We start from the raw sequence: 27,754 nt of genomic DNA on the forward strand, positions 1-27,754 counted from the left end.
AACATAAATGATTTTATTATATTCATAAAGCATATTTTATATTCCTGTAATACAATATTTAAAACACAGTTCCAAGACGATGACAAGACGATGGGAGGGAAATCAGCTCATCTCGTACTGTATAAAACAATGTTTTTTTCATGACCCTAAAATCTTTTGTGACGCCTTAAACACAACCGTTGTGTGGGAGATGAAGAATGCAATATGGACTAAAAAAAGGGGGGGGGGGGTTGCAGGGTTAAAGAGCTTGGAATAGACAGATAAAGCATGTTAGATGCAAAGTGAGACATAGGCAGCCTAATGGGCTATATTTATTATAAAATGATCCCACATGGACAGGACAGGGGGAGCTTAATTTGGCAGAGGTGTCCTATTTTAAGTAGTTTGATCTGTTGACTGAGGAGCACAGTGTGAATTAATAAAAACCAGATGATGAATAAATAAAAGCAACACAGAGCACAGATGCTCAAGTGACGGGATTGTTCTTTTATTCCAGTGAATGACATTCAAAGAGCCACATGGGTGAGTCAATGAATGGGGTTACTTATTCAGTTGATACAGAAAAATATCAATAAAAAACAAGTTAATATAAATGCGCAGGTTCAAATCACCAAAGGCAGAAGTGGGAGGTCAGTGGGGTCGCCACGGTAACTACAAGAATAAGCAATAATCATTATCTCTAACAAGGAGGTTGTGTTTTCATTGGAAAGTTTGGACGTATTCATGAGCAGCTTGTTTTTGGTGTGGATCTGGATCCAGATGTAGCCTTCATGGAAATCATATTCAATCTAACTTCACTGAAATGAATTGGGTGGACCTCTGAATACAAAGCATTCAACAGCTTTCAAAGTTACCACAAAGTTGAATTTGCACCTCTGATGCATATTGTGCAGAGCTATTGTATTAGACTGTTGCAACAGTGTGTGGACATGACAAACTGGTAATGGAGAATATATGCTAAATAGTAAATGGGCTCCATTTATATAGCGCCTTTCTAGTCTGCACATTCATATCACTGACACAGCCATTGGGAGCAATTTGGGGTTTAGTATTTTGTGCAACATGTGGACCGGAGGAGCCAGGGGTCAAATCCAAATAGTGGATGACCCGCTCTACCTCCTGAGCCACAGCCTCCCCAATATATACTGTATATACTGAATATAAAGGTAGGTGCACACATCACAGACAAAAAACACTCTTATACAACGCCCCCTCTACAGAAACCTTTCACACACTTTGAGAGAACGTTTTTTAAATGATCCTGCTTTATCCTCTGCTTGCTTTAAATATATGTCATATTTTTCTGAAAGTTCCTGAGAACACCAAGTGTTACTTGGGAAACCCACTTGAAGTTTTGCATTTTTTGTGTCATTGCCCTCCTGACGCCCTCTGAGTCATGTTATATTTAGGAGCAGTTTAAATTTAGCAGAGTTAAACCTCCCTTTGAAATGAAAGTGGCAAACATCTCTGGGATTAAACTGCGCTGTTAGGCCGAGCTCTCAGATGAATGACAGCAAAGGGAAAGATTTCCATGTTGATGACTTGCATGTGTTTGTGTCATCAAGATGGTTTTATCTTTTCAGAATCAGTTGCGTTAATTTTAAAAGTTCTGTACTTTAAAGATCTACTATATCAGATATATCGGAGCTTTCCCAGTTGTAACTACGACTTTGATGCCTATGTTATTACAATAATTCTGATATGACGTGAACAGGTCCTGTGAAAGTGCTGAAAATGTTACCAGAAAGTCAAAAGCTCAGGTTCAGCCTGCTGTGAATGCTCCAACTCTCATTCCCCATTGAACTGATGTCAAATTGTTTATGCATGCCCAAAAACATCTGTCTGGTAGCCATTTTTTTGAAAAAGGTTATTCCGTCAGTAGTTCATGTTGTCCACTTGCATATTTCCATTTTGAGTAAAGAACAAGGAAAAGAAGTGAAATCCCACTACTATTTTTTGTATACATGGCTTCCCGAGCTGCCAGAAGTCTGCCGACTGATGGCCTCTGGGAGCTGACCATCAGAACAGAGTAGGCTCATTAGGAGGGGGGCCTTAAAGAGACAGGAGCTAAAACGGTCTGTTTCACACAGAGGCTGAACTGCTGGTAAAGGGACAGTACAAGATATATAAGGAGCTTTTTTGAACTGAAAGTATATAAGTAGATTTCTTGTTTAATTCAGAGGATTCTCTTTGTTCGACTTGCTGGCTGAACACACACCTCCCAATGGAAACAAAATCTACAATATATATCCAGAGGTAAAGTTACAGCAGTAAATATATGCAATGAGAATTTTAGCCCTTGCAATATTCATGCCATGCACTCCTAATTGAGCTATATAGAGACACTTTATCCCCCACCACTGTCATTGTGGCTCCACAGTTTCAGTAAACCTTTCACTCAGTATATTATCCAAAAGAACCAAAAGAAGAGTTTTCAACATTGTTGCACAGATTGAAACAGGTTGAACTAACCACGTGTGACCAATTTATGGGATCTGCTCTATTAGACAGTGCAAATAAAATGTATCTGTTCCTCCACCTTGTGATTTGTATGCCAGGTTGATTTAAGAATTGAATTTCCCTGATTTGAACATCCTGTCAAAACCAAAAAGGATTTCTGTCATCTCCAATTAGTAAAGTCAGCAGCCTCTAAACAGAATTCAGGTCAGCACTTCCCACTCACTAAATTTTTAGTTGTTCATGTTCAGTCTAGTTTATCGTCCTTTTCCCTGAATTACTTTATCAACACTTCACAGAAGACAGGATTAAGGAACAAAGATGTCTTTTAGTAGATCAAACAAAAGCAGCTTTCTGGCACAGACAGGAAATAGTTTTGATCAACAGAATACTGTCATTAAACCTTGGTCTATTATAATAGAGGGGGACATCTGATAAGACAAAGAAAGAAATTCCTTGGGTAAAAAATGGGTCAGTAAGCACAAAATGAACACTGGAGATTAAAGGCTATTGTCATGATGCATATCTATAAAGAGTTTGTTACAATTTTCAATTTAATATACTTGAACAGTTATCACTATTCATCTGAGCTGTCCCCAACTATCAAACCATGTGTCATCAAGCTAAACTGGAGCTCGTTTAGATATACTATGACCCAGAAAAACACCTCTTCATCATTTGTATGTATGTACTGTTAAGAAGGTTTCTGCCATGACTGCTGGGAGAGATCAACTCCGAGGCCACAGAGCAGAGTGAGATTTCTCCCTGTGAAAGAAACTCAAAAACAGGCTAAACTGTCACTACTGAGCACATCAGACAAAATGTTCCCCTCTACTTTGTTATTGTATCTCCCGCAGCCCTGTTCCTCTGAGGGAGCTTGAGCATCTGAGTTAAGAACAGAACTGAGTTATTTCTCAAATTCCTTCAGAAGACGGAAAACTGATGAACTATTTTGAAAAGTTTTAAAGATTTTCAGATGGTGCAACAGATTTTTGTTGTTTCTGCAAAAACAGATTTTTTTTCTATGTTATATTTGTTCTCACTTTTCTTCCCTCTATCTATCAATCTGTTTCAAATCACTCACTGGCATTGTGTGTGTGTGTGTGTGTGTGTGTGTGTGTGTGTGTGTGGACGTCTGTTTTTGATGTGCCCACCTGTGTTTGTATGCGTGTGAATAACTATGTGCATTTAGAGCTGTGTGTGAGTGCTTTGTGTGTGTTTACATCAGGGTATATATTTCATACCTCTGTTTATGTGAGACCAGATGAGTCAAGATATACACATATGTGTGTGTAAATGTTTTTTTCTGTCTATACTGAAATATTCACGCAAGACTAGCGCTGGTACTGTATAAATCACCCACTCACTAAAAAAAGTGGTTAAAAACTAAAATCTCTTCTAGACATGTTTTAAGACATAACGAATGATAACAATATTGTTCTTTGAAAACTAATATATCAGATCGATGTATTTTTTCATTTAGTTTAACTGCTTGGAAGCAGCATGTCTCCTACTTCACTAAAAAAGTCTATTTTCAGTATATATGCATTACAGGCTTCAAATTTCATGTCACACTGTAAATCCCAAGCTGCAGACTGGACCAAGATTTGCCTCCAAACTAGTTGTGATGTCCAAAAATCTGGTTATATGTACATGTATAAGTGATCAAAGAGAAACTAAAACTAAATAAAACAAAAGAAAACTATTGTATCAAGAAAACTTTCTATTAGCGTCTTTTTGGGATATAATACAACAGCAAAATATACATTTAATGATAGTCTCCCCAAAAACATGTAGTGGGAGGAAATTCAGAGGTATTCAGGGAATAAAAAGTATGTGTAAAACATTCACCATTGCTCTGTTGTGAAACCTGTGAATGCTGCTAGATTACATACAGACAGAGATAGAGTACAGACAACAACTTTGGTGGATTGACTTTGAGATATTTTCTATAGATATGTGTGGTGTTTGTGTCTGTTTATCTGGAGAGACAGTGTAGGCTATTATTATAAAGATTGGGTAACAACAGAGTCAAAGGGACTCACAGCGACAGAGAAAAATAGAGACCACAGTGCACAATAAAGCAAAGAAAACAAATCCTGACTTCTTTTCCTGCAGCTGAATCTCAGCAGGACCAATGAGTTCTCAAAGTGAATGTTTGCAGTATTGATGCAAAAAGTTCAGGACAGGAGACATGGATCAATTAAAGCATGAAAACACCCTTTTGTTGTGTTTGGGCTCAGTTCGAAGTTAAATTTGAGGTGTGCAAATACCAATATATTAAAAGCTAATAGTATAGGAGTGGAGAGATTATTAAAACGTAGACTTGTTTTCACTGCAACAAAGGAAAAGAAAATGAGAGAGTGCTTCCTTGGACAAGAAAAGGAGAAAAAACACTTTAATGATTTTAAAGCAAATCATTATTTTATGCTGCAATCTTATATTTAATGCTCTATTCTAGCATTTTATTTCTCTCTTTGTATTTTTCTGTACTTTGTTTTTATTATAAGTGTGGGGGGTGGGGAGTAGGGGGGTTAATTGTATGTTTTAATGTTTCTCAAATTACATGTTTTTCTGTTTTATGTAAAGCACATTGAGTTGCCATGGTGTATGAAATGCGCTATATAAATAAAACTGCCTTGCCTATAGATGTAGAGAATATGTATCAGCAATATTGAAGAGCTTCAAAAATAGTGACTACACTCTCCATTCAACCAATAAAGTAAACCACACCGTACTGAATATGCAATAAACAAAACTGAAATAGAGAAAGACATGTATTTCAAATATTATTATTCATTTACAGATGAGAACCATGACTCAGGCCCAAACATATGATAATTGTATTGGTTTCTGTGTACACTACATTACTGCTACGTCCTCATTAGGCTGTCTGAAAGATGCTACTGACAGGTTGCTGTGACTCAGTGACCATATTCAACTATGACATATTAGGCTCATACACATGAAAACCATTGCAACCAAGTCTAATATTCAAATCATTGCTCTAATGCTACTAAAGCTGCATTGCATAACAGCTGCAGCCGCACGACAATTCAGACAATTCAGATAATGTTGAATGTTATGAGTCATTAAAGCTGTAAAAAATAGAACCCAAACATACGGCAATCCATTTCTAATCAATGTCTAATCAGCCATTTAATCACAAATGTCCACAGAAAGGGAACTTCCATTAGCTTTCCACTCTACTGAGCTCACTGGAATTTTCTGGCCTGGGTTTGCATGAAACCCGATGTGAGCTCACCCACAAATAGGATTTTTAAATTATTACAGACGGCTGACAGTTATGCATGACTGACTGGCCAAAATACCCCCTCCAACAATCACACAGATTAAAAGCTCCTGTAAAAAGAAGAAACTGTTATTTTTAAACTATGAAAAGCTGCGGTAAAACAGAGACTATAATTAGGATTATTCAAAAACATTATGTCAGTCTTTGGATTTATGGGGAAATCTTTGTTCCAATCCTGAATTTATGTCATGCTTTGTGGGTGTTGAGAACAAGCTGGTTTTTAAAGGAGCCAGTGTTTGGTTTGACCATTCTGGGCTACTGTCGAAACATGGAGGAAGACACTTCTTAGTAGGTATAAATGGCTCCATTGTATGGTAACAAAAACACAACAATTATTATCTTATCTAACTTTTATACTCCAATTAAAAACATACTTATTAATATTATTTTCCTTTTCTGTCTAGTCTGTTCTGCTAGATGCCACTCATTTTGCAGATTGCACCTTTAACAATTACTGCTCACTATTTCAAGGTGACCATTGCAAAGTCTCCAAAATAATCAACCAAGTCTTCTAAACATAACACAGTATGTTAAATGGGCACAATATAAACTGTAAGAGTGAGAAAAATGAGGGCTTAATTAAGTAATTAAGACTTTTATTCAGACACATCGAGGCTACAGGGATTAATAATGTAGGCAAACCAAACAAGCACTTTCTTAAACTTCCCAGAGATTTTGTGTCTAATTATTTTATTAAAAAAAGCAAATGAAAAATAAGATAAAAGAAAAAAGCTTGCATTGTTGTTTGGAGTGTGTATGAACTTTAGATAATGCCAAAATGATTTATGTTTGTGTGTGTGTGTTTTTGAGGCTACGCTAAAATACCGCCATGCTAAAAAAAAGCAATATAATAAAAATGTGCCACAATTACTCAGATAACCCAACAGAGAGAACGGATGGATAAGCAGTTACAGCCTGCAGGGCTTTGTGCTACTGAAGTTGGCAGATAGATTGACTGAAACTAACGCATAGTTAATCGAATCCATACATATTTATAAGCAGTGGATTACCTCAAGTTGTTGATGTTAAAGTTTTCAGGAAAGGATGGAGGGCAACTAAACTTCTTTTTTTTTTTTTTAATCAAATGCATATTAGTGTTGTTGTGGAGCTCCAAGTTTCCATATTTATTTTTATCATAACAACATGATTTAAGAAGTCTAGTCTTATTCTTTATTTGCATACGCTGCAGTTAAATTACAGCAATACTCCAACAATATAGGATAGGAAGAAGTTATAGTGGAACATAATTCCCACTCTTTGAGACAATCTTCATACATGACTACATGACTTCCCTTTGTGGTCATAAGTATATTGTGAGGCCACTGAAGCTGTGACATTTGCATTTCTTACGATTGCTTGTTTACAAAAATGCTGGTTTCCAAGTTTCAAGGTTTTATTGTGTGAATGTGAGGGTCCAAAGTCAGCTGAGATTGGTTCCAGATCCCCTGCAACACTCTCCAGAGGATAAGCTGCTCATAAATTATGTTCTGTGCTCTCTTCTGAGAAAAAAACCCCAAAACATTATCCAACAGAAAGAAATCCCTGCCAGCCTGTGACACAGCACAAAAAGGACCACACACCTTCAACTGCAAGCCTTATTACGTTTAATGTCTCTTTATGGACACACATGCTTGCTGAGTAAATAAACAACTAGTGCCTGAACCTTTCTGATTCTTCTCACATTTAAAACAACATATATTCAATACACTTTGACATAATTTTGGACTGCAAAAAGGAATGAGGGTTATCAATAGCCCCATTTCACACATGCACTGCAAGTTACCCAGACATGACCTGGATGAGCTGTATGTGTGACTCTAAATGTCCTGATCATTTGGACTGGACATTAAATGGACTTTAACCTGCCAGCTTCCTGTGTAATGTCCAATTGAGCCCATGTGTGAATACAACGGCTCATCTTCCAGGGAATTCACAATAAGCGAGTGGGCGTGTTGATGACTTTTCTAACATGCTGCTGGCGCCTGGTAAAAACACTGCAGTCCAGCTGTGCTGCAGGTGTTTTGACTGGGCCTGAATACTCCACTGTGAAGCTGGTGCTAATGGGAGAGAGGACTTCTTGTGATTTCTTATAAAATGAAAAAAATCTTCAAATCACCAAATGACAACTGCAGCATACATTTTGCGTCATGTCTTCCCTACTGCACGCTCTAACCAGGCATCAAAGAAAGTTCAAGTTGTTGAGTCTGTTGTCTGCTACATGTGTGAAATTATATATGTAAAAACTAATGTTGTAATATATAATCACCATGGTCATTGAATCAAAAACACAGATTCTTGCTCCAGTGGTTTTCCAGAAGGCCTTTCTGTTATGATGGCTTGAGAAAAGATCCCAGTTAAAGCTCAGACTCTTAATAATAGGAGTTGTACACATTGGCTTGATGTAATTAAATCATTACTTCCTTTGTTCAGAGTTGCTGATGGCTGACTGAGTAATTGGACATGACAGCTTAATAAATGACCAAATCTTTCATCATTCTCTGCTTTTCTCTCCAGATGTTTTACAATCATCCTGTTGGGCTTACACCTCTTTCTGATTCGTCAATGTTCTTAATCTGTTTTTTCCAAAGCCATATTTCACTTCATACCAATCGATCTTTGACATGCAATAATCACAGAATATAAGCTTCCTTTGCCACAAACCTTACATACAAACTAAATGTCCACACATCCTCCCAGTGTAGGCGGTGACCTACCTGGGTGGCATGTGTATTATTGAGAAGACTCTGACCTCACGTACAGTAGCAGCTCCAGGGCACTAAGAGCTATAAAAGGTTTCGGTTGAATAAGAAAAAAGGTATGATGAAATAAAGTGAAGGAAATGAAGATTTTAGGTTGAGAGTGAGATGAAATGTTGGCTAGTTAGCACTTGTGTAGATCTGGGCACACAGTGTGTCAAAGCTGTTTACACACGGCTGTATCTCACTTACCTACTCAACCATTATATTAATATGCATTATTTATATAATTGGTACTGCTTCTGTTGAGTAATGTGATATAATTGATCTGTACCAAGGTTGACTGATCCTGCAGCATCAGCAGGGGCACATACCGATTACTCATTATGTAATCTCATGTAGGTACAATTACACACAAAAAATGCAAGGTTTGAACAATCAGCAACGAGGAAAGTACAAATAACACACTGATATATTTTTCTATTGTCAGCACTTTTTTTATTATATGATACACAAGGCATTTATTTAAAGCATCTATTTGTTTATGTGATCCAAAGACAAGTGTCAGATGAGTTTTTAAAATGATGCAGACTCTGAGCTCTTTTATTTCTTAAACAGTGCCAGCAACAAGCTTCAAAAAGGCTCTAATTGAACCTAGATGGTGACATGTTATCATTCCTGTCTCCAGTTGGATATCCACGTCTTTCCATCTGCCTTCCATCTGCAATAGCAGACTTGTCATATTTTCCATCTGCTGAGTGTCTTGCACATACCTGAGTGCTAGTGGACTAAAATGATTCATTTCAACAACATTTTTCTCTGAATTAATATACAGCTAAACTCACCATCAGATGCTTTTTTCTTTTTTTCTTTTTTTTTTTTTACAGCAGACCTGACCTCAGGTCTCCACTGAGGTAGTAGGATCGGAACAGTGAGACAGGCACACCTTATTTTGTATGGTAGCCTACAGATGTAAAAACTAAAGTTGGTCACACTACCAAATAAACCACAATTTGTAAGTGTGTTGTCCTATGTGTGTATTTGTGTTTTATAGGATTTGTGTGATTTATTTTATTAGCAATATATAGCAATTTGTGGTAATTTGATTCTATATTTAATTTATATTTATTCTCTAATCTGTACTTCATTAACTACTGAGCTGTCCAGTTCTGAATGTTCCTGAAAGAGGAATGAAAGGCCAAGTGGCGGTTCTAGCTTGTACCGCACCCCAGGCAAACCCCCTTTTCGGTGCTCCCCTGTATAAATATATACCTTGTTCGCCCAGGATGTCGTACAAGCTAGAACCGCCACTGGGCCTTTCTACCGTCTTTCAGGAGCAATCGGGCTCAGCTATTGAACCGGATAACTCAGTGTTAATGCTACTGATTTTGTCAAAAGTCAAGGTGTGGTCAAATATACCCAGTATTGATATGATAAATGATCTAATGCTTTTCAGTCATGGTGATGTGACATCAATATTGCCAGCATCACCTCACTGGACAGAGTTTCTGGAAGCAATTAGTCACGCCTGACAGGACATGTTATATTGATTGATTGAGCTGAGCATTCACTAGTAAACCATAAATTAGTATGCAAATGGTGTAGACTGATATTTGAGCTTGTGATTATGAGTCACGCATTTTGCACGTAAACAATTGTCTGTTTGGATAAGCAGAGCAACAGTTAAGCCACTGCTGGAGAGAAACACCTAAAGCACTGATGCTTTTCTCCACCTTAAAATACCACAGCAGTGTCGCTGCATGTTTTAGTCCATTTAATACTTCATGTTTTTTTTTATCTTCCAGGTAGCCACTAGTTTTAATTCATGGCCATACTTTATTATAATCTAGACTCTTGAAACTTGTTTGAGTTGTGAACTCCATCAGATAATATCATGTCTACAGATACAAGTGAGTGGGCAACAGACAACATTAATGCAACACTGACAGAAATTAATGCAGACTTGATGTTTACTGCGAGGGCTTACACAACTCAAGCAATTCTCAAGAGTCAGCCAGTAGATTATCATACTGCTTTGAGATTAAAGGAAACGTAAAAAGGCAGCACAGAAGGAAGAAAAAACACATTCTGGACTCTAACGTGTGTGAATTGGGGAGGGTGGGGTGGATATATATAATGCTTACATGTGTAGCTTGATGATGAAATACTATTATCAGGATTATATATTATATTTACAAAAAACAAAGTTCATTAATGTACACTGTCCAAATAAAGACAAACTAAACTAAGTGACTAAATTATAACTTTTCTATGGTAACACTTAGGTTGTCACAGATTTTTATTAAGGTTAGGGAGAGATCATGGCCTTGGTTAAATATTGAGTCCATGTGTTTACCTAATTAACATTTAACTGACACCTAATTTTTGTTGTTGCTTTAACCTAACCACATGCTGGACTCATGATGCCGGCCTCCAGTGTCAAAGTCTTGTGCTTTATGCATCCACCATCTGCTTCAAACACCTGTCTGCAGCATGATTTGCATAAATGCACGTCATCCACTGCAAAAAAACATTTTTGCCATCAAACATAATCCAGGCAGCAGTAATATTTATGACCAAAATGTAATTTAAAAACAAAACAATATTAGGCCTACATAAAATATTAGGAGACAAGGTTGCTCCAGGACATTGAGATGGCTGAAATGCATGTAGCAGGTCATAGTGTTCAATACCCTCAAGCATCTAATAATTCATCCATACGCTTTAGTAACATCAATAATGTTTGTGTCAGAAAAGAAAAAGTCAGATATTTCAAATGTCTCGCCACTTTCTTGTGAAGGCAGGTAAGATATTTTTGTTAATGGGTATATACAGTATAATAAAACAAGCATTTAACAAAGAAAAAAAGTGTACCTCTACTTTCAATTGGCCTTTTTCATGTTGGTTCACTGTCACGCTGCCATGACTTACTGGGACACTTTAATAGAATAAAGTCACAGTTAATGTTCTGTGCTTCTCCTACATTGACAAGTCAATATGTTTGCTGTAAAAACTAAAACTAATTAAAGGAGATTGTCCTCACAATTCAGATATCACATTTAAAAAAAATTGTATAAGGTTTCTCTGACTTAAAAAAGAGAGCTGAGATCGACCTGAAGTGATTTTCTGCTGACGAACTTTGCAGCAGCTTAGTGATTAGTACTGTCACCTGCCGGTTACATTAATTTACTAGTCATGTTATTGTGGGGGCTCCTGTCTAGGATATTTATAGGATATTTAATTTCCCATTGCTTCTAAATCTTGCAGTAAAGTTCTGCCAAGCACAACTCCAATATCACCATTGCCAAGACAACAAACTTTCTCTTCATCAGTAAAACTAAAGAGATGATTGTGAAACCAAAGGAGACAGCAGGGGTGTGAACACATCCCCATCCACACTGATGATGCAGAGGTCAAAAGGGTCAGCACCTTCATGTTCCTCCATACCGATACGATACAGGACTGCGTACTACCAGACTGGACACCGGACAGTGTTTACCACCTGGCCATCAGGCTTCTCAACTCATACTTCTAAATGCTCTGCATGGCTTACTTGTTTACCTGCTTGTCTGCACTGTCTGTTTACTGAACTGCTTACATAAAAAATGCACTCAATCAACCATGACTGCAGCTATTGAACCAGGACGGCTACATTCCCTGTGTACAATACTGTTGTATACACTTGTCACTTTTACTTTTACTCCTCATTTTCATATGTTATATTTTATGTGTTGTATTGTAATCTTAAATTTGATTCATATCTCATCCCATTTTAAAAAAAAACTTTTATCTTAAATTTTATATTTTATGATTAGTGCTCTTACTGCTGAGCTGTTTTTCTAGACAACTAATAGAAACTTTCTGATTGTTGCTGATTCTGAAATGGGAGTGAGACAGCCTTGTACTGACTGGTGGGTTATGCAGAGGTGACCTGATTAGGGCATGTCCCTGCCTTTTTGCATGCTGGGATTTAATGTAGACAAAGTCACATATTGTCAGGGGAACAAATAGTGCCATGAGACACAGTGTAATAAAAATAACTGCTTGAGAGGCTGTGGGAGTTCAGATGGATTAAAGGAGACATGTTGTGCAATTTTCCAGGTCTATATTTCCTACTGGAATAGCTTGGCATGATTTACAGTGAAAAGAACCCCCCCGCCCAAAAAAATCCCCCCAAAAAACAAGAAAAAAAAACCAAAGAAGCTCTGAGTTCGGCTTCTGTCTGAAACAAGCCGTTTTAGCTCCTGTCTCTTTAAGCCCACGCTCCTACTGAGCCCACTCTGTTCTGGTTGATTAGCTGGAAGCTGCCCCTCAGTAGATATCCGCTAGGTTCAGAGGCTATGTAAACAAACTGTAGTAGTAGGATTTCACAACTTTTTCCTCATTCATTGCTCAAAATGTCAACCTCTTAAATGTATCCGTACATGTTTGAGCCAAAATCCAATTAGAAATATGTGAGTTGAACGCAAACAACCAATCAGTTCAATGGGGAAGTGGAGGAAGTGTTTTATTAGTATTTATTTTGGACAGGAAACAGAGAGAGAGAGAGAGAGAGGGGATGACCTACAGCATAGGTCCCTGGTCGGAATTGAACCAGGGACGCTGCAAATATGCAGCATACACTCTAACCACTTGACCACCAGGGACCCCGAAGCCTAAAGCTTTTGACTTTCAGGCACTATTTTTGCGTACATGCACCTCACATTTTGTAACTTTATGTTTAACAAATACATTTGACATCATAACTGCATATAAATGACAAAACAATCACAGAAAGCATATTAAGTCCCCTTTAAATGATGTCACTAAATTAAAAGGGGACATACATAAACCTGTAATATCTAAGCAACAGCATCTGTGAGATACAATTAAAGCATGCAGCAGAAAGGGGGTTTAAGGGAACTGAGGGAAGAAGGACTGCGTGATTGTAGCTGTGCGGAAGAAAAGAAAAGACAAGGCACATGATTGGTACATGTACAGTAAAGATAGCTGACAGAACAAAGGCAGTCATGCAGTCAGTCACTGACACTTGGGCTTGTAAAGTGTAACAGAAATGGATATATTCTGAGATCTGAGAATTATACACATATGCAGATAGTGTAATGTAAAAATAATAATAATGTATTAATGTAGTGACAATGGACAGTTCAACAGCATAGACAGGGCATATAAGAAGAATGCATTTCTAAGAATAATAAGTACAACAGGCCATTAAAAATAATCATTTAACAATCAACTCATGATATCTATTCAGCAAGAGAAAATGAGAGATTTAAAATGTGCCTGAGATAAGCAGAAGTACAGTTGAGCTGCTAGACAGTACAATGTTAGGTGTTTTATGAAGTGAGGTTATCATATAATCCCGAGATGATGTGACAGTGGTACATTTCTTGACAGCTGAGGACATGGCTGAGGAAACTGCCCTTCTTTTAACAGCTAAAACTAAGAGGTAAGATGATGGTGTCAAAGTGTACAACTGTCCTAAAGCGCACACACACACACACATGCACACAAACACACACACACACACACCAAATGTCACTGAAATCCCCAGTGGCATCTTGGCAGAGATGGAGCTTTTCTTGAAGGGGGAGCAACTGTCTCGATACTTGACCTTCTATACTCAGCTGCACCATTTTTGACATTTCAATCCTTCATCCACTTCTCCTCTTTCTTGCTTCTTTTTTTTTTTTTTTTTTTTAGTTGTTTGCTCCTTTTTCTGTTTTTTTTAAACATTTAGGGAAACTGCAGCTCAGGGATTAGCCATCTAAGAGCCACACTTCTATTGTGTTATTGCAGATACAATTGCAGTCTGACTACTGTAGATAAAAGTTTAGAGTACAAGGAACACACTGCTTTTACTTTTACTTTTTTCCCACACAACTTAGACCAGTATCTTTTATATTAAATTCATTCATCATGGACCTAAATAAAATAAAATAAATGTACAGTTGGGTAGAAATGTTTTGTACAAGCTAGCTGCAGCCCCAAGGGAGATAGATAACAATATATCATACACACGTGAATCACATGTACAAGTTCCAGTGAATAGATGAAATACTTACATTTGTGTTTGCTTTATGACTGGTTACCTAGACTCCATTTGAAAACATCATGAGCATATATAATGAAATCAGACTTTTTCATATAATCAGAAGAACTATTCTGGTCTTTAACAACGTTGACTGAAGAGGCAGACATCCTCTTGACTCTGACCTTTTAGCTCTGCTCATTTCATCAGATCAGAGTTCAACAAATCTCTTGAATGGTGCAGCAGCAGTTATTTTAAAACACAGAGCAATCATCTCGATGTTATACTAGAATAAAATAAATGAGAGAAATCAATAGTGCTCCAATAAATCTTGAATGTTCCAACCACTTCTAATATGTCTAATATATCTGTGCTTCTTAAAAATGATAACTCCAATATATTCCAAGTTTCAAATTACAATCATATATTTGTAGTTTTGAACATTGGTACATTGTATGTAATGCTGAGATCTGATAAAAAGTCAGGTATGGTTTATCCACTTAAAAAAATAAACAGACCATTTTCATCGACTAGTTCAGGGCCAAAGCTGAGTGAAAGAGTTTCTAAAATAAGAGTTGGTACTTCTCATGAGAGCAGAGACATTCCTGCCCAAGAGACTAGAACAACCGGGTCAAAGGTCAGACCTGTTTGAGACTCTGCTTAATTGGCTTCCCTCTCCATGGATGCTGATTGTGGTGGAGAGAGTTAAGATCTTTCAGCTTTGCCCCTCAGTGAAGCAGCATGATATCATAAGCAGACACGTACGTGCGCGCGCGCGCGCACACACACACACACACACACACACACACACACACACACACACACACACACACACACACACACACACACACACACATACACACACATACATACACACACACACACACACACACACACATATACACACACATATATACACATACATACACAGATAAATATAGTACACAAGTCTAGTCTGCAGTGTGACCGAAGTTTTATTGTTGAACATCTTTTTAAACACTACTATGTAATCCTCTGTTATGTGTACTTGGATTAGTAACACAAACAGTTTCAGGCAGGCAGCAGGTGCTCCCTGATTAAACAAATAAGGGTCATCTTGCCCCAATGAAACAAGTAATCCTCACATGAAAGTTCCCCTTCATACTTTAGTTACTACAGCACAACAAATGATGAGACCATAAGAGCATTTATATCATTACTACACATATGAGGTTATGAGGTCATGTTTATGAACCTATCACCGTTCAAAATATATTTATTTGAGTATGATACCAAATATACAGTATATAACAACCATATGGAAAATGACTTCAGAGCCAGTATTTATATAGTTATTTAACTGTTCTAAATGATGCCAGTAAGTGATTCTCAAATTATAGGGGCAATTTTGAAAAAGTGCAGTGCCAGACATCTTTAACAGTAAATGCAAACATAATATTTATATGTACATAAAAGATCTGCTCATGCCGAAGGCATGAAGCTTTTGTCCTCTGTATAAACTGTCTGCCTGTCCCTCTCACCCCCCTCCATTTTTTACAATCACTTTTTTCTCAGTTCTCTCACCCGGTATCTAATTAGCTGTTGAAAAATTGTAATGGCTGCAGCCAGGACTTAGCAAAGCTTTTTTAATAACAAAACCTTTTCATGTGAACTTAACTTCATTTGATAACTTACACCGGATGCCTTTGAGGGACCACTCCCTGTGTGTGAGTGTGTGTGTTTATCCTACTCACTCGACAGTGTCCTCCCAGCTACACCAGTGACTCTGGTCCAGCTCTTCCATGTCAAATCTGAATTTGGCCAGGCAGAACCTCTCAATGGCGTCGTCATATTCGGGTCCACACCCCAGCGCCCACACACACTGAGAGACTGCTGAGAGAAGGTGGAGGACAGAGACATATTGGGATGAGGGGGAAGATGGAGAAAAGGGGAAGCAACGAGGGGAGATAGGTTAGACCACTGCAAACTCAGAGCAGGCCCTAAACTTTTTTTCTGATAATTTAAAAAGGTTATCAGCACTTGCACATGTTTTTAGTTCTGTGTTAGTAAGTGTAGTTGACAGTCAATGATTGGCATGGTTATAGACCACAGTGCAGTGAAAGCATAGGAAAGAACTCAAGATGTAAAGTTGTGATGCCTGTAAATGCTGTTTCCTTTTTTTGGGTCACTGTAAACTCTCTTTCCCATCTGTTGGATGTGGCACAGAAACGCCATCTGTTATCACAATGTTAGGTACAGTATATCATTGCCTTACAAGACCCACAGAAGTGCACACTGACAGGAGAAACATAATGCACTGAACAAATTCAGAGTGGATGTTATTTGAATATTTCGTATTTTTGTCATCGAGGGTGGAGGGAAGTCTTTAGACTGTGAAAAGGACATCTATCAGCTCTATGACTGTGTGCACCGATAAAGACACAAGGCCAAAAACTCTGAACACAGCTAAGAAAACACAAGATAAAACTAGACTTTGATGATCCCTCATGCAGGAAAAAAAAAATGCAGCAATAATCATACAGAAGTTTTCACTGCTAGAACCACGCTTTGGTTAAATTCATTTGTGGCAGTATCAGACCACATCTAATGGAATTGCATATTATGTCAGATATTGCTATAAGCCCCTCACAGGAATAGTTAGACATTTTGGGATATACACTTTGAGAGTTAAATGAGGACAGTGGTTACTTTCTCGTGTCTGCGAGTCGACCGACCCCTCTCTAAAACTCACTAATGAATCTTTTCACAGAGCCAGGCTAGCTCTTTCCCATTGTAACCAGTCTTTATGCTAAGCTAGGCTAATACATTCCTAGTTCTCTTCACATCGAAACCAAAAAGTGAATAAATGTATTTCCAAAAAAACTATTCCTTTAAAATGTTACAGTCAGCAGCAAAAGTTTGAAAATCACAGCAAACCCAAAGTAAATTTGCATTTGGCTCTTAGAAGATGTTTTTGAACAAGTATGGGTATAATTTTCTCTGGAATTTCAATCCATCGTATATAGATAAAATAGCCACATGGGAATATTACAGACTTTGGTTAATCCAGTGAAGTGAATCAAAAAGAAAATGAAAGAAAAATTAATCACCCCAAAGATAGTCCTATTTAATGCCCAGAAGGGGACCACGAAGAAAAGAAACTAGTTTTTCCTCTTGAATTAATTAAAGCTCTCGATTTAATGATTTGGGATCTCGATTTAATCATTTTTGCCTTAACCCCTATCGTAGAGGACACACATTCAGTCAGCAGAATGTTTGATGAAAGCAACAAAGACATTTCCCTTGTTATCTTTCAAACAGTCATGCGTTATGTCAGTCACTGATCCAAGCTAGTTCCAATAAGTCCTCCTTTCTCACTTGAAGGATAAGTTCTTTCTTTCTTTGTGCATCCATCTATATCCATTAAACGCCCCAGAACCCTGAAGCTGAGATTTTATGAACTGGGTGGAATCTGCAAGAGCGGACGAGTGTCTATAGTAGAAAGGTCTGTTATCCTGCAGAGTAATATCCTATAGAAAGATATTATAAAAGGATCTCAGAGATAGTGTTGTGCTTAAAGTATATCCGCATATCAGCCTCCTCTTCCTCCACCTTACCGTCTCTGCTCACCTTTACTTTTTTTCATGTTTATCATCCTCATTTCCATAAGTTTCCTCTATCTTGCCTTGTTTCCATGTGTCTTATCTCAGCCACTGTGTATACATAATCTATGCATCCCTCTTATGGCAGCTCCCTTTTTGATCTCTTACTCTCTCTCTCTCTCTCTCCCCCCCTGAAGGTTTTGTGCAGAGGTGGTCTCAATGCTCCTCTTCTGATTATTTCTGCTCATCCAGAATCATTAATTTTAAGCGTATCATGTAAGATATCTGGCAACTATGTGTGAGTTTATGATGCAGAGGGGAGGGGGATAAAAACAGATGTATGGGAGAATTCAGACGTGGGGAAAAAACCTATGAAAATTCAAATATAAACAACTTTACATTCCTACAAAGAGTATGACTCATGCTGTGAACTGAAAGCAGATAAAAAGGTTTATCTACATGTCTACATGGTTTAGATCAAAGACCGTGATCAAAGATTAAGATCAAGTGAGCATGTTTGAAAGGCGGTTAAAAAGGAAGAGAGAAAGAGATTTTTTTTAAGATCAGATTTTTGCCATGTCAGCGATCTCTGTCAACAACACTTTTTTTCTGAATTAAACAAAACATTTGTCATCACCCTCCGCAGTGACAGTTTACTGATCTGGCACCAATGTCAGACTGATTTCTGTGTGACTTCTAAAACATTTACAGCAATGACTTTTGAACCCTATTCTAAAATTCTCTAATGTGAAAACTTGAAAACAGGCGGATTGCTTGGCCTCTGCCGCTAAACTACTTCAACTCTTATAAAAATGAATACAGTTGATGTGAGGTATGAATGAGCATCTACACCAAAACACTATTAACTATTGTTCGTATTTGAGTGGGTATATTTGCTCCAAAGGTTTGTGCTTTTTTTACAATGGCGCTTCACAATCGCCACGTTCTCGGAGCATATGAGACAAACTGGTTTTGAGCTGCCCGTGGAAGTATATGCTTGGTTTTACACACTTGAATAAAGTCATTGTGTATTGAGTTCTTAGTGAAAAGCATGTACCTGAACATGTCCTGTATACTCACTTGCTACTGATCTGCTAAATGTGCTGCTAATGCTGCACTCTTTGTCTACACATGAGGTCAGAGTGTCAATTTATTGATTAAAAGCTCTGTCTTCATTTTCTACTTTTCTCTCTTTTGAGCACTTTTCTCTGACTCGTGTCACAGCTCGTCTCTGGTCTCTTTCTGACTTGCAGGAGTCAGTCAACAGAGCCTGCTGGTTTATTCAAAGTTCATTAATATTAAAACACATTGTGTGTCCAAATTGCACCAAAGTCGACATTGCACTCCTTTTGTTCCTCTGCCCTACACCTACCAAGTGTGAAGTTAATTGCATGAATATTTCAAGGGATACGCAAAGGACATACATACATGCAGAAACAGATTCCTTCCTTAAATGGATAGATGTAAAGAAAAATGATAGTGCCGTCAACTTCTCATGAAAACATGTAAAATAGATTAAAAGAATTACAAAATAAACCAAATCCCTGGTGGCTGCAGGGACCTCAGGCTGTGCATATCCACATGATAAACCCATTCCACATGAGAGGGCTAATTGAACCGTGCTAATGATGGCTTGGTTGCATGCATGTTGAGTTATCAGAAACCCCAAAGGATATGAGAAATTGTATAATGATGACAGTCCATGCTCTATGATCAAAGTATCAATGCTGCACTAGACCAAAGGAATTGTGGAGGACAGATGTCTGTAGTAGTAATACAGAAATCACATTTTATTAAACATAGATTACTGGATGAGGAACTGATTGACCTCCACAACAAATTAAACATTCTCTGCCTTCAGCCCCACACTCTTCTCTTGGTTTTCCCATTCTCCACCTGTCCACCAGATGCACACCAGATGTCCACCACATTATTGCCACTTATCACCTGTTGCCACTCCCAAATTGTCTTCATCTGCTTCTCATTATCTCATCATTCCCAGTAGCTTTGTCAGTGTCATTTTCTTGTATACTTGCACTGCGGCCATTCTGTTTCCCCGTTCCTGATTTCCTGTCACGTGTGGCTTTGACCTGCCTGCCTGCTTTACCCTCTGGACTTGTTTTCCTATTTTGGAATACCTTACTTTTTCCTTGGATTTCGATCATTAAAACTCTTTTTTATTCCATCTCTCTGATTCGATGTCTGCAATTTCCTTCTCCTGTTTCCTCGTACCCGCGCCCATGAGAGTGCCACATAATACTTATGTGATGTAAAGCATGCAGGAGAAACTGAAAAAAGAGCATCACATTTTTTAAACTCAGCATTTTTGTACTAAAAAAGTGTTGCCACATTCTAGTTTCTAGTTTAATTTTTATTTTTGCCAGTTATCTTATCACCATTTTTAGATAAAGGTAGTACTGCCAGTACAGGTTGTGTAAGGGCAGCAGCATTATAGCCAAAAGCTTTCCATTACGTTGTCTTCAAAGAAAAACAAACTATATGTGTAGCAACAGGCGATATCTGTTGTGTGGAAACTGAACATTTATCTATCAGTAGTCATCCACATTTGTGTTACAAAGAAAAACATCTCAATGAAATATCCCAGACAGTCTTTGGCTAAATGTTTTTTTCCCCCATCAACGTAAATCACATTGTCCAACTGACCCTTTTCATGGAAGACATTTGGCCTGTCAAAGCAGGAAAAGCACAGGTGTAATTAATAACACTAACAATGGCTCCATTCCATTAAATGTCCCAGTAAGCCAAATTAGTGAGGGAGCATGAACCATACCAGAGTCTTGGAATTGGCTCAGATAAATGGATGCAGCCATCATTGATTTTATTATTTCCACCTGTGCTTTTCCTGCTATTGATTAGTCAAAATGTCTTCTGTGAAAAAGGGCTTACTGCTTGAACACCTCTCTCTCCTTCTAAAATCAGTTTTCTATAAGAGTATATTTCACAATCACAGTGAGGGTGCACATTAGCAATCTGGAGGAAAGGTCATGATTGACTGAAGACTTTCCCTACTTGCTACCGAGTATCGATTGGAACCAAAAATAAAACCATACGGTCACGTTGCACATTACATCAAGGTAAACAGTCCCAGTCCTGAAGTCTGGACCGCTAGTCTGTGGTGACCCCTCTACCTCCTTCCTTCAGACTACATACCTACACTACACATCTTGCAAGTAGCATTTGCAACAATATCAGGAGCTGCTTTTTTTTCTCCAGACTTCTTAATGTATTTTACTTTGTTAGTATTGGACTCATTGTCTGTTTTAAGATGAGATGACATCAGATGAGATAAGACTTCCTCTTTTATTGTCCTACAGTGTTTGGAGGGAGCTTGTCTTTGCTGTGTTGGGAGCAGATGCTGTGAGTAGATCTCTAAAGCCCATTGTGACACTGTATGTGATACTGGACTAAATAAACTTGACTTATGACCCATAATATAAAAGCTGCCTCTGCAAGCCACTACAAGTATGCTTTTAGTCAGCTTGTCCAGCTGAATGAGACATACCTGTAAGAGCACATACAATGGGGTCAATGGCATACTCATTCTTGTAAATAAATGACCTTTGACCTTGCACATGCTGCCTCCTCTCTGTTGGGTATCTCCCAGAATGCATCACTCCCTGTATATAAGCCCACCCAGCAGTTAGCCTCAGGGGGCTCTGAATATTTGTGCTGTTTGAGATGGAGTTGGATGATTTATTTATAGTGTGTTTTGCTTTCTCATCATTATCATCATTATCTATGATGCATAAGGAACCAAACTAAGAAACAAATTAAACAAAGAGTCTCACAGTGAGAATATAAGCTCCAGAATCCACACAGTATGTCATTAATGAGACAATTTCCATGTTGGGAGTATTATATTTGTCTGTGCTGACATAAAAAACACGTCAGAACAAAGATAGATGGAAGAGACAGTCACCATGTATTTCTATTTAGTGTCTGTATGTGAGCATAAAACCAGCTTCAGAGCCATACAGCTGTGACTCCTGACAATACTGACCCCACCTTAATTCCTTTACCGTACCACCCTCTTGATTTTCTCAGAGCTTTCCAAGCCCAAATTTCTATGTATTCAAAATTTAGACACACATACCTGCACACACACACCAGGATCTATCTTAAAATCTAGTTTGACAGCTATTGATCTGTCGTGTTCCTTCATATTGCAAGGTACAACTAGTAATTACATTTGGTGCTTCTCTTTGCAGCAGTGATTGACAGATGAGGATGATCAAGGTTATGCATGACTAAAATCATAATGAAACATTCTTAAAATAATCTGAAAAGCACACAATGAACTCAAATATTTGCTCAATTAATTTGTGTGAATTGAAAGCAAAAAAATGTTAAGATGGAACGCCGGTGATAGATTCGGGGTCGGCGCGTGTATTAAAAGTGAGTTCTGAGAGAGGAATGCTGCAGGGCGTACAGCAGATGACGAGATTCAACAAGTCAGATTAAATAAAAGTGTGTTATAGATGAGATGGGAAATGGATGACAGGGCACAGTGCGTTTTGACTCTGAGGAATTGGACTCAACCTTTTTTCACGTTGACTGACTCTCAATCACCGAATGCAAATGGTGTGATGTAGAAGTTGTGCAAGTTCTTTTAAAAGTAAAGTTTTGCAGACTGTTTCAAACTTGGCTCAGGTTTATGGTATGGTGTGGGGATATGGAAGTATTCAGTGGTGTAAAGCATGCCTGGATGAATCAATGTATGTATGTAATGCCATACAAAGTGCAAACCTAAAAGAACTATAGCAATATGAAGACCATATGGAGGATGATGCTGCCTGGCCTAGGAAATCATGCTCTTTATACTCTTTGGCCACTCCCACCTCTCAGGTACAGCCAGTTAGACGACCCGACCCAGCTGCTGCCAAAGGGAAACTGAGCAGAGGAGCACAGGAAGTCAGAAGGGTGCGCCATCACAAAGAAGTTTGACCCAGGTGTCGTCCACATATCCTAACCAGAGGCGGTAGGTGCTGCTCAGAGCTGCTTTGCTCTCTTGTTCCTCCATGTAGAGATTAACCACACAATAGGAGACACTGTTGTGTACTCTTGGCACAGCAGAGCTTCTGTCTGTAGAAAACCTCATTGTATTTAAAACAGGTGGAGTTCAGGCAGAGGTCTGAAACATCACATATGGTCTGGGATTAGATTGGGTCTGTTATCTACCATGTCCTGTATGACTGAGGATTTTCACAGACCTGATTAAAAATATGATCTATCTTGTACCAGTCTGTTCAGTCAGAAGTTGTTTTTCCCATGTATTTCTAAAATGTTGCTCTTTATCATCCAACAGTAATCCTCACAGCTCAGATTGGAAAAAAGTAAGAAAGCCTCTGAGAATAAAATGGTAATTTTGGTGTTCTGCCTGTTGATGCTTTAATGAAGCAGTGGAGGCCTCTGCAGCAGACAGCCTGGTCCTCTGTGACAAGAAGACAGGAAATAGGCGGGTTGACACAAAAGTGTTGCAAATGAGTGGCATTTTCTTTCCCTCTTGCCCTATCTCAATTTGTTTCTTCCCATCATATCCCCATTTTGTGACTTCTGTCTTTGATAATCATGTCACTTTCATTCTAAATGCCATTTCAATACTGAGTAATTACTTCCCCTTCCACCTATTACACAGCTTCTACCGAGAACCTGAGCAGAAAAAGAGATTCAATTTTAACCTGCTGTATTTGTCTTTTTGTACAATGATGGGACATTTCAGGTTGGGCCCAATTTGATGAGGATGAGAAATGAGGACTAATGTTACTTCTTATTGAAACAGTGTTTTAGCAACTTGAAGTAATATTATAACTTAAATCCTATAATCTTGGCCTAATACTCTGCTTAAGATGCAGTCACGCACAGGTGGTTTGATGAAGAGATGTATAAGCATGTAATTATGATGAGGGGTAAGACACACAGAGGACAGTGAGTGCAGCACAGTCTTTGATCACCATTTATCAAAATAGCTCAGAGCTCTTTGTACAGTCTGTATGTGTTCACAACATAAGGAGTGTCAGACAAAAACATGATGGTGTGTCTGTCATTACACAGTTAATGCGTTGTAATGACGCAATTTTATAAACCCTCTTAAAACATATGAATAAAATGTTAATATGATCTGTAGTTACAGCCTCATGTTTGCTTCCACACAGAGAAGTTTGCACATTTTATTTTGTGGGAAAAAGAATGCTGGTATTGGATCAGTACTCAATATCAGCCGAGTTCAGGTTCAGAACCAGTGTTGGGGACAAAGAAAAAGTTGGAGCAGTGAATCCCCAATTTCAGATAATTTCATCATTGCTCATTTTACCTTTTGAATAAATTATTCTGCTGAAACCTTTTTAAAAGTCTGATCATGTGACTGCTTCTGTTTCTCTGTTGGATTTGCCTGGTGTTAACTTTGATGAACACAATGTTATTACAGCTGATAGAAGAGTTTAGTACAACTCATGTGATTAAACCTGACTAAAGCAATCAATTATCTGTCTCTGCTATCAATTAACTTCCTCATTAACAGTGAGCTCTCCTTGTGTACAGTGTGTGACAGACAGTTGTGTTTGTTTCAGAGTGACTAACAGACTGTTGAGTCATGGATCTCACACTGCACATAGCAGCCAAAGAGTCCTTCCAGTTTGAAAGTGACAAACAGGCTCCAGAGTGGGGCAGATGTTTTCTGCCAAAGGCTAAGACTAAATAAGCAGCCAGATCTAACGCTCAAATGAACCAGAATCCTACTGCTGCTGTTTCTCTCTCTCTCATTGCCATGTGTTTTTTATCACTAATGAGTCATGGAGAAGGAAATCTTCATCTTGCGCCTTTTGATCTAAATTATTTTTGACTGCTGCTACCATATCACCCAATCTAACACCAAAAACACCCACTTCCTTGACTTTTCAACACTTTATAGTCATGAATCATCTCAGCTCGTGGAGTAATAGAAAAGAAAGAGAAAAAAAGAGAGAGATGTTTTTCTTCCTACTTCTCTGACAGCTCAATTTAGATTGTGTAAAGTTACAAAGGTTTTATGCATATTTAAAGCCCACACATTTCATTTCTTCCTGTTAAAACTTAATCTATTTGATGATCTCACCCAAAAAAGTTTCAGTTTGGAGTCTTTCAAAAACTTTTATTCAACTTATAATTTGTGTTTAAGAATGGAAAATTTAGCCATATTCTCAGTTAATGCTTAGAAAAACATCACGATTAAATTAATTGTGGTCCATATGCACTGATTTTGTGAGTGCTCAGAAGCTCAGGTTCCTGCAGGCAAAAATCCTACTGCGAGGCTACCACAGACAAATACTGTAGTAACTTTGTCCAATGAAGATGAATAGAGGAATGAATCTCGAACTTTAAGCTGAACCTGTACTCGTTTATTCCACTTGGTGTTTTTTGGAGTTTTCTGCATATTAATTTTTGTGTGTAATTGTCCTTATTAACCACAGCCAGGAATCCACTTTTGAACTAACTAACTTACAGTGAACAGTCCTTTTTCCTTTCAGATGAGACAGGCAGTGGTCACATTATACTGTATACGCTCCAGATCAACCTTTCCTTTAGGTTTAAAAATATCAGCTGTCAGGAGCATTGATCAGCATGCTACTTGTAATAGCTTACAGGATTTTGACAAGTTACACTGTTAGTTGAGGCTCGCTTCTTACTGTGAATATTAAATGTGAAATGAAGAGACATGCAGTCTGACTTGAAGATAAAAGACTGGGGAATAATCAAAATTGGACCAAATGCAAAAAAACGATTTTCTGGCAAGACAAAATAAGAAAATCTAAACATATGGGGAGCTTTAGCACATCATCCCGCAGGCCAGATCTAAGACTGAGGTATGGTTCATTTTAGGCAACCAAAACTACTAGGTTAGCTTGAGGAAAGATTATGGTCACTGTTAAAGTTAAGGAAGGATCAAATGAATGGTTTTAAGAAACTAATGTTGTCTCTTACTAGAAACTAGGGCACAAACCTCTCCAGTAATAATCACACCATCCACCCAAGTCTCCTCCCTAGGTCATTAAGCATGTGATAATAAATGTTAAATAAAGACTAGGTAGAACTTATATTGCTGAAAAAGCCTGTGCTCGATCTTGGGTGCAATATTTAAAGCTATTAATTAATGAATCAATGAATTATCAAAATAGGCATGTAAAGGTTTTATGTCTCGTCCTTTTTATCTGTTTGTGCTCTAATATGAACATTTTTTCACTCTACCATTATGTTATTTGTGTTTTTTTCTCTCTCTCTCTCTCATAGTTTCCTCTCTGTTCTCTCAGTTCTCAGTTGTCCTTATCATAGCTAACAAGTCCAGCAGAATAAATCAGCAGAATGTTCCTCTGCACATCTACGGAAAATGGTTATTCTTCACTTGTGGCATGTTCCTCCAGAATGATTGTACACTAAGTAGCAGAAATGGGCTTTTTTGTTCCTGTTCTTCTCACTAAAATGTCCTGCTATCTGCCTGTGCTGCAACCTAACAAAAGTGAGTGACTTTATGGACATGCACGTACAAAAATCAAAAATCAATGTTACTGAAGAAAGAGAAAGTGCTGCATTGTATTGAGGGACAGGAAGTAAGAAAAAAAGGAACTTTTCACAGCAGCTATAGTCATTTTAGGTTATATGTGGCTAGTTTGTAAAGGAAAATGGTTATGTATACTAAGTTGAGGGACTTCTTTTCATGTTACCACATTATTTTGAGTATGTATGCATGGAAATCCTGAATCCTATTGCTAAAGTTTTTCACCACTAAACCACATCATCAAAAACTTGTTGAAGATAGACAACCACAACCAGTAGACTTAAACCTAAAATAGATCTTGACAGTAGGCGCTCTACAAGTCTGGCCACAAAATGTGTTAATGCAAGACCTATCTTATTCAAAATATTTCAATGGTACAACCTCCCACACCCCAAAATTTTGCTATTAATCAACTTAATATGGAGTAAACCTGCAGGTTTTCTACCTCTGGGCAGCAGTCCTTATTAATAATTCAGCTGGTAGTAATATTCAAGTTTACAATAAGCAAACAAAATAAGGTCATTGAATGTCACATCCTCTGGACATTCAGGGGTTGTCCCCCGTTTGCTGAGTTATTAGATATTTTTGTCATCCTATTTTTACATGCAATTACATTACATGCCATTTACTGTCTTGGTCTATTCTCTTCACATGGAAGACAGATCTCTCCTTATTTTTTCCCCTCAAAGGGTTATTTTTTTAGGGTGTTTTCCTTGTTCAAATAGAGGGGCTACACAAACTCCCTTGACTTAGGTGAATATTGGTAAAATAACCAATTACTCACTTTGCACACTTTTTGTCTTCCTCAGCAGAAAATAGGGACAGTCAGTGGCATTGGTGTTTTTAAACTGTCCCATGTGGCTTAAAACTGCAGTATCAGTGGCCTGGGTGTAAATATTTAAAGAGTATAAAACATGGCAACTGCAGAAGAATGATGTACTGTGAGAAATTATTGATTTTGGTCTCAATGTTTACAACAGGTAAACTGATCCATTTTCCTCAGAACTTGCTGTGGTGCTGATGTGGAACTGTAAAAATAAAGAAGCAACAAATGGTTGAGTTTATCATTTTAATACATCACCGTGCACTGCTTGCCCTGTAATTGTGCTGTGTTGTGGAATGTGCTGT

The 27,754-nt window shown here is 38.0% G+C and overlaps 1 protein-coding gene across 2 annotated transcripts in view; it reads right to left on the reverse strand.

The window, feature by feature from the left end:
* The window catches only part of ramp1 (receptor activity modifying protein 1), a 70,926-nt gene that overhangs the window by 12,568 nt on the left and 30,604 nt on the right, over positions 1 to 27,754 (reverse strand). Inside the window, exon 2 of one of the 2 annotated variants that reach the window (XM_053329020.1) lies at positions 16,231 to 16,366. In XM_053329020.1, the coding sequence (XP_053184995.1) occupies positions 16,231 to 16,366 (136 nt within the window). Of the gene's footprint in view, positions 1 to 16,230; positions 16,370 to 27,754 lie in introns of both variants that reach the window. The other variant, XM_053329019.1, reaches the window with a different exon arrangement.

This window comes from Scomber japonicus, chromosome 11, assembly GCF_027409825.1.
Source record: "Scomber japonicus isolate fScoJap1 chromosome 11, fScoJap1.pri, whole genome shotgun sequence".
NCBI classification, from domain to species: Eukaryota; Metazoa; Chordata; class Actinopteri; order Scombriformes; family Scombridae; genus Scomber; species Scomber japonicus.